The sequence below is a fragment of the Glarea lozoyensis genome, assembly GCF_000409485.1.
Source record: "Glarea lozoyensis ATCC 20868 chromosome Unknown GLAREA15, whole genome shotgun sequence".
Lineage (NCBI taxonomy): Eukaryota > Fungi > Ascomycota > Leotiomycetes > Helotiales > Helotiaceae > Glarea > Glarea lozoyensis.
In genome coordinates this window covers 708,399-721,360 of record NW_007360989.1, presented here as the reverse complement: position 1 = coordinate 721,360, position 12,962 = coordinate 708,399, and the positions used below count along the sequence as shown (strand labels likewise).

Below are 12,962 nucleotides of genomic sequence, written 5' to 3'. Positions count from 1 at the left end.
AATTGGATAGCACCTAAGCACCGTTTCTTCGGCTCGCAATACAAAATCTTTGGTCCAGCGAGAATGGATGTTTAGGATTCATTAAACTCATTGATTTCAGGATTCTGTTCGGCTACAACATCTTCGGGCTGTTTGATGGCTACTACTAAGCCTTTGTCTGCGGAGTCTTGCGGATGTTGCGTTGTAGGTGCGACAGTTATATCTTGGTCATGTTCAGTGTCACCTTCCAAGAACTGTCCTGGATCCACGGTTGTAGTTCCGGGCTTGCTGTCTTGAGCAATTTGATCTGCTATATTCTTAGCAGCTTCCGGCCCTTTATCAGTCTCTGGCCAGCTCTCTATTTTCTTGGGACCAAACCTACCAGGTTTGTTCTTTATTGTAGTTTCTGATACAGAAACATCATTCTCATTAAAGGAAGGCGGGCGAACACGTCCCGTGGCAGATCTATTGCCTCCATACTCTGAGTCGAGGGTGGTCCATGTTGATCTAGTCCGCGTTGTCCTGCCGCCCTCGCTATCGCTACTGTCTGAAGAATCACCATCTATACTATCAGACGCATGTCCAGAAGATAGGTGAGCGCTACCCTGCCGGGCTTTCTGGAGTAGCGCAGCATATCTTTGGCCAAAAACATTATGAATCTGACTATCCATATTGTTAGTTTCCGCGAGGGACAGCTGTGGCTCATCTTTGGAAGCAGGTGTAACAGACATGACACCAACCGAATGCTCCTGCCGGTTTGTCGAAGTATTCAAGTCAAATAAAAGCCCTTCGCTATCTTCTGGTACAGTCCAGGCAACGATATCTTTCAAATGGCTTGCTAGATGATTCTTAAACAGCTCAGCTGAAGCGGACCGTCCTTTCTCAATAGACTCTGTACTAGTGTTTTCTCCTCTGACTGTTTCATCCCACTGTTTGCACAGCAAACACGCACCCTCACCAAATCTGTCCATTGGCTCCTCGCTCTGCAAAAGTACGCCTTTCAGGTCGGAACTATCGATATCTGCACTATGGGAGTGACCCAGGTGGTAGGCAAACGCAACCCTGTTAGAAACGGGTCCCCGTGGGCACTGCTGTTGGCACACCCATTCTCTACGGTGGGTTTGGAGTTCGTGAGAAAACCAGTCATCGCAGTTAGAGAATGTTCTCCAAATGCAACTCTCGAATGTGCAGATATATGGCTTCAGGTCTTCCGAAACATGGCTCTCCCATTCCCTCTGATTGGTTATCATGACCTGATGTCCACAGTATGGGCATTTAGACAAACTTTTCACATCCAAATTGCCTTTAGCATCTTCTGAGGACTCCAGATTCAATGCAATAAGATGTTCCCAATCTTTGGTAGAATGTAAAGTCGGCTTTTGCGGCTTTGTTTCTCCCTTTCCATCTAGTTGAGAGGATGGGGTTGATGTGACCACCGACTTCCCGGCTTCGTGCATACTTTCTTGGGTCCTTCCCAACTGCAGCTTGATCAAATGTTCTCGACGTTTTGTCATAGACTTTGCCAGCCTCTCAAGTAGCCAGCCACTTCCTTGTTGGGCGTGTTTGAATTTGTTCTTAACCAATCGCATATCTGCGTCACTGAAAGAAGTACTCGATGGCAAATCATCCTGCGCAACCGAATTAATGTCGACACCAGCCAGTCGGACTAACCGCTTATTGGATCCTTCCAGGGAGGCCAATAGGTCTTCAATCTCACAAGTCTGTGGCGCTTTTTGCTGCGTATCCTTGTTATCAGTACTCTCATCCGAGTCGCTAACACCCTCAGTCGACCACATCTCATTAGCTTCAAGACCAGAAACGATGAGAGAAGCTGCGTCAAGTCAGACTTCTAAAATTCTAGCTAAGACTAACATTCACATGGAAGCTGGTACGTACCTCTAGTGAGAGAACCTAGCATATCTCCAAGAATATTTTGCTTTCTCTTTGTAAGTTGAGAATCAGTCACATCTCTCCAACCAGACGGATCAGAGCAAAGGGTCGCGGCTCGACTTCTCCACACATCGAACCGCACCATTTCTTCTTCAATACATGCAAGCGATATATCGCGGTTATATCCGAGCATGTCAGCCTCACCGGAACTCGCCCTTGTAATTATGTTATGCAATTTTTTGAAACATGAGAAGCATTCTTCTTGCAGTCTTGCTACATTTTGCTTGTCTTCTGTTTCTATCCACAATCGAAGCCCTGATAAATAACGAGTCAGTACAAAGAGCAACTTGATTATGGATAGGTTACTGACCTCGATCTCCAACCGTGTCTAGCTCTCTCTCAGATGAACGTTCCATAGCTTGACGCTGAACTACTAAGTGGTCTCTTCATCCCCGCAAAAACCTATTCGGTCATGGCAAGTTAGTCTCGAGTCTTCAGCTTTACCAGTCTGTTCCACTCATGGTAAATCCAATTCTTGCTTCGATTGAGTGTCGTTGACAGCTCTCGCTTAGGCGAGCATGTTGCCGCTGATAGGGTGGAATGATTCCAAAAATAGGTAACATGCAGCAATTAGTCAGTTTCTGGCTGAACGAGGCTCAGCTACTGAACATCATCAAAATGATCTTGTAGGACTACACGACCGCTATCAATTAATTTCAATGTCGGGTATAGAGGTAGTAGGCTTGATCCTAGGAAGCCTACCGCTACTGATCTCAGCCGGCGAACACTATCGAGAGGGTTTCGAGCCTTTGAAGAAATGGAATCGCTTCCGGACAGACTTCATTGGCTTTATCGATAGATTGGACATCGAAAGACAACTGTATCATCAAATGCTGCAGCGTCTTTTACTATCAACAGGCGTTCCCCCTTATCAATTGCGACTCTTTATGGATTCGGAATTTGCGGGATGGCGTGAACCGACATTACTGAAAGATTTAGGGTTGCGGCTCGGTCCAATCTTACCTGCATTTCTCAGCACCATTCATACTATGAATGGATTGATAATGAAACTTCATTCTTTGTTGTCACTTAAGAACGGAAAGGTATCTCGATCGCAGACTCAACGCCCCTGAAGCACTTTGCTAAGCAAACTAATGACAGGTCGACTGGGCTAGAAGTGGTGGTGATCAATGGGATTACCAGTTGAAAAGAATACGACTGAGCTTCAGCAAAAGCGGACTTTCTCTATTGGACAACTTCGAGTCTCATAATCGAAAACTCCGTGAACTTCTCGATTCAAATGACAAGCTCGGCGGTGTCCAAAAGGTCTCCGAAGCCAAACAGCGTTTGAATCTTCTTCAAAACGTCAAAACTCTTGCAGACAGTGTATACGGTGCTGTTACCGATGCATGGAAATGCAAATGTGTCGAGCCTCACATTATTATGTTTCTTCTCCAGCGTTCGGAGGTCATCTCAAAGTCACCTGCGTTCAGGATGTCTTTCTCGATTCAATCCACAAAGAGCGACGCTAAAGATAACTGGATCAATCGAGATACGACTTTGTTATCCCACGAAGATCTGGGGACTGTGCTAGCGCTTCCCAAGGGAGAGCAGAAAACGACAGAGCTTGATTATCTGACTGTTCTGAGAAAGGATTTCGGAGCAACCCCTGTTTCGCATGTCAAAATGCCCTCACTTCCATACTTGGCACCGATCCCATTCGTAAACTCTTGCCAGTCTTCGCAAAGCGCAATCAATCGTAATATTACCAATGGGCGGTCGAGATCGTCACATTCAATCGACACTAGCTTTTCCTCTACCTCAACCACTTCTGATATGACGGACCTTTCTGATAACACGACTCTGTCAACGATAAGTTCTTCTACATCAATCTCTACTATGACAAAAGCTAAGCCGATCAAATCAAGGTGAGTGAGAGCTCTTTTGGTAACTACTTTTCTTGACTGCAAGTTTGGCACATGCGGGATACCATGAATTTTAATCTCTTCTTGGAAGCCGTCGACGGGTTCTAAGTTCTAAGAAAAGCTAGATCTTGTTTGATGTTGTACTGACAATATGACTTTCCTCTAGCCGTTGGCCCTTTTTCCGTAGTCCTAACAAGAAACAAGTGTCGGATATCTCACAACCGCACGCTACACCCCAAACTGCTAGTGAACAACATTCGGCATCTCTGCAGCTGTTAGAAAACTTTACCCATGCAGGTTGCACTCGGATTGAAGATCTTTGCTCGGTGTTGTGTGTACCTCCCGGACCTTCACCATGTATAGGCCATCTTGTTCGGGATCGAGAAACCTTTGAGTAAGTAATTTGCTTCACTGATCTGGGATCTCATCAACACAATTTCTCGACCAAATCAGATGTCGAAGAGATATAAAATTGGAATAGGAGATTACCACTACTTATGGGAATATGATCATAAAACTAATGTGTCCAAACAGGCTCCGATCAGCAATACAAAAGCAACTGGCCCCAAAACACACCACTCTGAAGACGCTACTTAAGAAACCGAAAAAGCTTTATCTCTTAAGTCGACGAAACCGCTATGCTATTGGAAGTACCCTAGCATCATCCTTACTGGCACTACAGACCTCAAGTTGGCTAGCCCGCGGCTTGGACAATGAGACTATTCTTTTTTATATGCGAAACGACCCCGCGCGAACGGACTTGTTGAACGAGGGTCCTTATGTCAAGAATACGTTTTATTCGTCATTGAAGAAAGCTACAAGTGCCTCTCCGAGTCCAAGTACTGTTGAGCAGGAAAGATCTGCGACACGACGTGCGATTTTTCAGTGAGTCTAGCAACACGTTCTTCAAAAGCTTCCAGAACCCTCCAGCGTTATTGACCATTTCAGAATCTGATTCAAAAATTCTAGCTAACAATAATCTACCTAGACTCGGCATTCTCCTTCTCGAACTCTGCTTCGGCGAGTGCATGGAAGACCAAACCGAGCTTTCGAAAAATCATCTCATTGATGGTAAACCACACTCTGCCACTGCGATCCTGACCGCCCAGAACTGGTTGGAAGAAGTAGAAGAAGAAGAGCCAGATCTAGCGCCGATCATTCGATCATGTGTTCTGTGCACATTCCCTTACAAGTGCGACTGGTCGAATGAGAAGTTTACCCAGTCCTTTTGTGCAACCGTTGTTGAACCATTGGAGGAGCTTTCAAGGAGATGGGATCAGGCAACGAAAGTATTACTTGCGTAGGCAATCAGATTCAAAATTTCAGGCAAGTTGACTAGGTCTATGAGCGCACCTAGAAACGGGCGTAAAGAGTATGTCTATCCGGTGCAAGACGTCTAAACGCTGGTTTATGACTGCATCAGCATGCTCATAAAAGGACTCGAACTTGATTTATATCTTGTCGAAAGGTTGTGCATCAGTGTTCTTGGCGTATTTTCTGTTCGTGAAGTTTCACGGATCAACGTAATGAGATGAAGGCGTCAAAATAATACATGTTATGCGCCATACCAATCTGAGACCTTCGAGAAAGTTGGCCTTGGAAGGCTAGAAAAGAGCAGTATGGACTAAAAAGAACACGATAACTGTAAACATAAATGTCATATACAAGGATGAGAACTTGAGTCGTTGTGGAGAGCAGATCTACTCGCACGTGCTCAAACTATGTAGAAAGGATGGTTGATTGCCGTCTACACAAGGTTGGTGGCCGACATATTAATGGACCAATAGCATTGTGCGTTGGTATTGAAGTGTTGCTATCTGGTATCTGATAGCCTATGAGAGCTGTGATTTAAGTAGGCACTGCCTAACCCGGGTGGCTCGCTTAAAAAAGGGGGAACAATTTCATCTCACTAGTGCACTTACACTCAACTTTATACCTTTTCAGAAATCCAGTATCCAGAAGCCCGCCCTCTTTCACCACGGCTTTGAGGTCCCGTCGTAGTACATGAACTTGCCCGACGTGTCCTCTCTGTTTGCAGCATCGATCACCTTGATCATTCCCGAGACGCTGACATCGACCTCGACCTCGGCCTTCTCCAAACCTAAAGTTTGAGCTCCAGTGTTTCCCATGTCAGTTTGGACCCAGCTGTGTCCAGTCAGCGTGCGAGCCATCGATTGCGAAATATACTTACCCAGGATCTAATGGGAAAGCAGTCAATGTGGGGTTCTCGAAATGAGTTTTGAGAGTGATATAATTCAGCGCCACCTTCGATGTCCCGTAGACAGAGTTTGGGAAGTTGCGGATTGCCATCTCGCTCAGGCTAGCCGCTGAAGTTCCGAGCGTTACGAACTTTGGCTCCTTAGCTGCCAGAAGCAGTTGGCGTACGGCCTTGAAGAGTAGAATGACGCCAAAGACGTTGACCTGAAGGTGCTCAAGCAGGTTGGAGATTTCGACTTCGTGAACCTGTGGGAAGACTTGGGAGATGCCCGCATTCGCAATAACGATATCCAAAGCGGTAATCCCTTGGCTCTTGATATCCTCGATAGCTGTAGTAGGGTCGGTTTCGGAGACGCTATCGATTTTAACAACAATCAACGAGCTGCCTTCGCCAGTGGGAAGTGCTTTCAGCGCACTTGCTGTGCTAGGGTTGCGCATAGCACCGATGACAATGTGGTTGGGGCGCGCGAGGAATCTTTCTGCGAGGCCGTAGCCCAGACCTGCTCCACAAGTTAGGACCATGTGTGTCATTTCATCGGCATTTGCGCACCTCGACTTGCACCAGTAATGAGAACAGTGGTTTTTGTAGCCATGATTACAACTTTTGTCCCTTAAAAACCAATCGCACGAGGTATGAAAAACGTGCCGGAGTACCTGGGTACTCTAAGAGCTTGGTAGGTTCATTACTGCTTATAAATAAGGAAAGCGTTATCTTACAAATCAGAATTCTTCGGGTTTAAGCTATAGAGCACCGAAAATATTGTATAAGCCCGCGATTGTGCAAAAGATAAATTATAAACAAATGCTCGGAATCCACTCACAAGTGTGAGCGTGAGTATTGTGTCTAAGATTAAGCACAGAAGTACACCATCATTCAATCTAATCTACCAAGATTTTCCAACGTCGTTTGACTGAGATCTGTGATGACTTCCTGCAACCGGCCATCGCCTAGCAGCACTACAGCATCTCGTCCGGGTTTTGTATGCTTTGCCAACACCTCAATCCGATGAGCAACGCATATGACAGTATGGCCCTTTTGAGTGAATTCATCGTCGATAATGCCATGTATAATCGATTCTGTGGTAGGATCTAGGGAAGAAGTAACTTCATCTAACAGTACGACTGGCTTTCGGCTAAAGCTCTGAGCCGTCTGGGCTTTAACGAGTGCTCTGCAAAGTGCAAATAGTTGCCCTTGTCCTACAGACAGCTCTGAAAACATGGAAAGCTTCTCGTCTAAAATATTATGTTGGCTTTCAATAGCGAACCCTGACTCTGTATTTGACCATTCCTCCACTTCAGCTGTACCCCGAAGCAAGTGTGACCAGAGGTTTGTTCTTTGCAGTATGGCAATTAAGCTCTCATTGGAAAGTATGGTGTCTGGGTCCAAGTTAAATCTTAAAGTCTCGTTGGCCAAAAGCAGTGGATCTTGGGAAACTGTGATAAAGCATCGTTGTCGTAAAACATCGAGCCTGACCTCCTTGATGTCGATACCGTCTATTATAATATGACCGTGTTGCAAGTCGAGCAGCCGTAGAAGAGTTAGGAGGAGGGTACTTTTCCCACTTTGTGTGACGTCAGATTTCCGAAAGGAAAATGAAAAACGAGCGAGTATGAGAAGACTGACCTGCCTGTACGGCCGCAGACAATGATCTTTTGACCGGATGAGATAGTCAAACTTAGGTTCCGAAGAGCGATTGAGTCTGATCTGAAGATTGAACTTATTAGCTAACAGTCAAAACTACGGTCCTTGGATGCACCTACACATAGGACGCGGTGATATCCTTAAATTCAATTTTCCCCTTAGAAGGCCAAGATTCCGCGGGATCCAGGAACGAGCCCTCGCCACCCTCAAGGGGTGTTGTCTTTTCAAGTGTCTTCAGGCGAGCGATTGCTCCGAGAGAGATCTCGAGCGTTGTCCAGTTCTCAACGAGTTTCAGCAGCGTGGTGTTGGCTACGAGCATAATATTAAGTGCGATTCCAACTTGGGTACCACTCACACGATCACGATATACTATTGCTATGATAACAACCCCAGTCGCAATGGCCGCCGCTAAGAAATCTAGGACGATATTAAGCCATCTTTGAAGACATAAGAGGAGATATTCTGGTCGTTGGGCGTTGTCCACACTCGTGATATTATCCTCTTTAACCGCATTTGACCAGCCAAATGCGCGGATTGTTTCGAGGCCCTCGATCTGGAATTATTAGATTGAGGTAAAGTTCAGTTCTTGCAGTTTATACATACCGTTTCTAAATAACTTGAGAAGACTCCGGCACGAGCTTCTAGCTCTAAAAAACGAAGCTGTCTAGAAGTTCGTAGATAGACCTTCTGAACAATATAAACTACAATCATACATGCTGGAACGCACACCGCAAGCCATTTCTGGGCTGTGAATAGAACTATGATTTGCATAGAGAGCTTACAGATCTCTGCGCCGGTTAGAATTTCTGACATAGTCTTAAAAAAGAAAGTTCAATGCTTACGGGTTACAATAGTCTGCAGTGCTGATGGTAATTGCTTATCAATCAGCTGAATGTCCTGACTAAATCTTCAAACTCTTAGTCCTCATCAAAATCGTCTGAAAAGAAAACTTTTACCTATTCAAGGTCGACCCATCGCTAGTTTGAGAGAAATAGGACAAAGGTGCTCTAGTGAGTTATTAGTTTCTATCAAATATTCCCAGTACCTTCGTATGGTATCGAAACAAAATGACTAACTTCGTTATTACATTTAGAAGCCGTTCATGTAAGCGCGACCCAGATTGGGGAGCTAAGCGTATAACCACAATCCTAGTAAATTTTTAGCGACGTTGTATATCTGAGATGAACAAGCAACTTACCACATCTGAGTACTTGTAGAGATCCACGACATGAATGATAGAAATAGGAATCCACTGATATAAAAGCCAGTATTGCTACCACTCGATTCGGTCCACAACTGTAGCCAGTACTGGGGTATGGTGATGAAGAAGGAGTATGACGCTGTGCAAATGAAAAGGAGAAGAAAGTTCTTCGAGCCGACAAATTTCAAGTAATAACCTGCACTCACATTAGTAAGTCCTTGGGCTTGCGTATATAGAGTATGTTACCATACAAAGCGGAGTCTCCGCTCTGTCTTGCAAGATCTATTTCAGCCTCATCTTTGGCTCGAACCAGCTTTTCAAATGTTGCCGAAGTTGTAGCGTTATCTTTGAGGTAATTTTTCGACGCGAATTTGGCTATAGATTCAGCCTTGACTTTTATACTGTGCCAGTTCCCCTGATCTATTATCCCATGATTCCCTAAAACGACCACGTGATCTGCAAATTGAAAGTATTGAGCTATTCATTAGTTAGACATGATGTTGAAGGACTCACATGAACTTACACGAATTTGAAACGAGAATAGTAGTGGTCTTCAACTGCCGCACAAGACCAGCCGGTCCGAACAAGTTATCGAATACAGTTCGCTCCGTGTCACCATCCAACCCGCTGAAGGTGTCATCTAGTAGAAGAATTTTACATCTCGCAAACAACGCACGCGCGAGTGTCTGCCAAAGTCAGCAAGTTTCTCTGCGGTTACAGGGCACATACCACACGCTGTCGTTGGCCTCCAGATAAATTGAGACCCCTACTCCCAATCTGTGTTTGATCCCCATCGGCTAATGAGTCGAAATCATGAGTGAGGCAACATACTTTTATCACGGTCCTGTACCAGGCTTCAAGATCATGAGTGACGGCATCGTCGATGTCTGAAGCACCAAAAATAGCTCCTTTGATGGTGCCGCTAGGTAGCCACGGTTTCTGGGCACAGTACGCTATCTGTCTTGTTGTAAGAGCAACGGACCCACTAACATGAACCACTTCCCCAATTAAAGCGCGCAATAAAGTCGATTTACCGCTACCCGTTGGGCCCGATATTATAGTGAGCGAGTTGGAAGGTACTTCAAGGTTGATGTTGTTCAAAATTCCTTCCTTATGACCAATTCTCAATTGCCGGATTTGAAGGGCAGGTCCGGGTATTGAACGATTCCCAGATGACGGATCCCAAGCCAGCTTGCTTGTAGTGGACTTGGGTAATGAGCCACGATTATCTTGTAGAGATGGGCGAATCAGAAAAGATTGGATTCTCTCAAATCCCGCAAAAGCTCCTACTGCGCGGGGCACAATTGTCATGACCATGTTTGCTGGGTTGGTCACCATACTTAGAATTGCTACGGTTGTGAACGCAGTCTCTGTATCGAGATCGACACCATGAGCCTGTGATATCATAGCAAATATAGCTAACGTGACAGCTGGAGAAAATATTCCGAGCGCATTCGCTATACTATTATCAGTCGAAAAATACAATGTCAAGTTCAGATACGGTGCATAACATACCAGATGCATTATAGTATACCATAACCCAGCGGAGCTTCGAAGCTACCCAAATCTCCTCTCTTCGAAGATACTGTACCCGGTGGGTAAGGCTCTCTTGCAAACCAAGCATCTTGACGACTTTCATGGCACTTATGAAAGCGCTAGTGGCTGCTATGCGACTCTGTGTTGCGCTATTCCATGCCTTTTGGCGAGGCTGTAAATGCTGGGCCACAAATCGACTCATGTGTGAACATACTGTATTATTTGAGTATCGATTTGGATGTGTCGGGTTCAACACTAACAGTAAATGAGAAATAGCGGAAGAGGCCAGATCCAACCGACTTCAAGAGCCAGGAGTCGAATCCCTACAAGAACTTCAATAACTTGAGCCCATGTTTCATGTACTATTTCTCCAATTCCATCTAGGCTATCAGCATCCGTGCTCATTAATGTAATCGCTTCCCCATTGTCATAAGCGATACTGGGCGACTCCATAATTTTCGTATAAATAATTCCAACCAGGGCACTCTTGGTGACAAGCTTCAATCTGTTGATACAATTTTGGTATATCGCGGTTGATAACTGAAATCTGCGAGTCAGCTGGTGACAAAGCAAAGAAGGGAAACATCTCTCACAGCAAGACCGACATAAATACCTATGGCGGACACAATCAGCCAATAACCACGATGGTTTTCTGGCCCCGAAGAGTCTGCAACAACATAACGAATGGATTCTTTGATCAGGATAGGTTGAGAATAGCGAAAGAAGATCGAAAAGATTCGGGGTATGACGGCAGCTAAGAACGCTCTTCGCACACATCTGAACAAGGCAACAGGCAACGATTTCTTCGTCTCGGGTTTGGCTGTGGTGGTCAGTGGCAGGAAATCAATGATAGAGGCTTTGACTAACCTCGCCGAGACCATGTTTGAATCATTGCATTTCTTGTGAATTCGGGCTTCATGTCTCGACTCAAAGCTGGCAAATCTTGATCGACGAGGAGCCTCTTGTAGCCTTGAAGCAGGATGGGATTTATCCACGTATATAATAGCCTACCAAACATGCTGTGCAATTCTTCGGGTGATTGAGAATTGCTAGACATGCCAAATAAATAGTTTTTCTTGCAACATTCAAGTAGTAAAAGTATACAATGTATAAGCCCTCGAGCAAAGACTGGGTGCGAGGCTTGAAATCCTGACGGCATGGTAAGTAGAATCGTATCACAAATTAGAGATACAGAAAGATATATAACAGCAGGATCCGACGGCTTTGGGGATCGTTGTTGCTCAAGCACTAAAAGAAGACTCAGACCAAACGCAGCAACTGACGAAGCGAGCAGAGATGTGACGAATATGAAGTCATGCTGTACGAGTAGAGGTGCAATGTATTTTAACAAGAAGAAGAACAACAAGATTCCAAGTGCCTGTAGTTATTATTAACACTGTATGTGAATGTTTGCAGATCTTGGGAGACAAATACTGACCGCCTTTGAACGTCCTTGCCAGCTTAGTACGTTGTTCATCCGAGAAACGCGTAGTTGTCTGATCCTGATAGGCAGGTACAACATAAATGCAGCAGCGCATACTGCTGATATAATATGGACAATGTCTGAAGGTTCCCAGACGACATATCCTTGCGAGATAGAATTGGCATGAGACGCCTTGTCATGCTTCGGAAATGGATTCATGATAAATAGGCATAAAAGATCCCGTGAGCAAGAATTCGGTCCACTGAGTCTTCTTACCAAAGAAGGTCAGAGCCAAGAACAAAACTTTACCAATATTTGAGCGCGTCACACAAGCTCTCCTGCCGTAGAGAGTCTTGGTGGTATCAAACGGTAAGTGTCACCTTCATGTTAAATCGAACAACTGGTGGAAGATTACATACCTACAAAATTGGCTAATTCATATCAAGCGATGTTTCCCACATTATTTCAGAGCTCCCCTTGCACCCGAGCTTTCTCGGAAAGATAGACCCGCGAGACTGCGACCTTCGCTTTGCCTTTGGGGTCGTAAGAACCAGTAAACCTACATGATATTCATACAATCTATGGGGTTCCAACAGAGCTAACATGGTCGTTCAAGGATAAACAACCAATAGAAGTACCCTGCATAGGTAAATCCCCGGAGGGAAACAAGCTTCTCAAAAAATAAGTGGAATGGCCCGAGGAGGATTTTTTGGCAGAAAAGTAGTCAGAGTGCCAGGTAAGTGTCGCCTATGAGGCTCCTACGAGTAAATCTGTAGAAGATACTAGTAAGCGCGCTTGTTTGACCTCCCGTGTGAGAATACATCAGTAGGTATGTTGAAATCTGCCCACCAGGCAAGCTGTAAACATTCTGGAAGATTACAAGTTACTCCGTACGCGCTTTAGTGACAAAGAGAAGCACTATAACCACTAAGGCGTCAGCATTGTAGAGAGATCTTAGACGTCGAAGCGGAATCTCTCCTTGACGTGGTATAAAGTTGTAAAATCGGTCAAGGTGCAACTGCCGTCGTGAGATTTAGGTACGATTGAGCTTGGTCCACAAGACACGTGACCGAAAATTACCCAAAGGGGTCGAGAGTCGAAATAACACTGGGCCCAAAGTTCATTGGTCTCTTTACTATACTAAGTCAT

At 45.1% G+C, this 12,962-nt stretch overlaps 4 protein-coding genes across 4 annotated transcripts; 1 reads left to right on the top strand and 3 right to left on the bottom strand.

The window, feature by feature from the left end:
• Positions 1-71: 71 nt before the first annotated feature.
• Positions 72-2,285, bottom strand: GLAREA_06060 (uncharacterized protein; the record flags this gene model as incomplete). The annotated part of the gene is made up of 3 exons (XM_008081474.1): positions 72-1,810; positions 1,876-2,184; positions 2,240-2,285. 3 exons carry the CDS (start codon positions 2,283-2,285, stop codon positions 72-74), a joined length of 2,094 nt encoding a protein of 697 aa, XP_008079665.1.
• Positions 2,286-2,588: 303 nt separating this feature from the next.
• On the top strand, positions 2,589-5,098 carry GLAREA_06059 (uncharacterized protein; the record flags this gene model as incomplete). The annotated part of the gene is made up of 5 exons (XM_008081473.1): positions 2,589-2,972; positions 3,031-3,797; positions 3,961-4,188; positions 4,329-4,679; positions 4,783-5,098. The coding sequence occupies 5 exons, from the start codon at positions 2,589-2,591 to the stop codon at positions 5,096-5,098; spliced, it is 2,046 nt and encodes a 681-aa protein (XP_008079664.1).
• Positions 5,099-5,767: 669 nt separating this feature from the next.
• On the bottom strand, positions 5,768-6,604 carry GLAREA_06058 (NAD(P)-binding Rossmann-fold containing protein; the record flags this gene model as incomplete). The annotated part of the gene is made up of 3 exons (XM_008081472.1): positions 5,768-5,939; positions 5,986-6,511; positions 6,562-6,604. 3 exons carry the CDS (start codon positions 6,602-6,604, stop codon positions 5,768-5,770), a joined length of 741 nt encoding a protein of 246 aa, XP_008079663.1.
• A 281-nt stretch (positions 6,605-6,885) lies between these two features.
• Positions 6,886-11,867, bottom strand: GLAREA_06057 (P-loop containing nucleoside triphosphate hydrolase; the record flags this gene model as incomplete). Its single annotated transcript, XM_008081471.1, has 16 exons — positions 6,886-7,573; positions 7,636-7,716; positions 7,773-8,206; positions 8,257-8,441; positions 8,496-8,554; positions 8,610-8,660; positions 8,730-8,801; positions 8,852-9,050; positions 9,101-9,331; positions 9,378-9,540; positions 9,584-10,311; positions 10,370-10,603; positions 10,651-10,930; positions 10,984-11,210; positions 11,258-11,768; positions 11,829-11,867. The coding sequence occupies 16 exons, from the start codon at positions 11,865-11,867 to the stop codon at positions 6,886-6,888; spliced, it is 4,182 nt and encodes a 1,393-aa protein (XP_008079662.1).
• Positions 11,868-12,962: the final 1,095 nt, after the last annotated feature.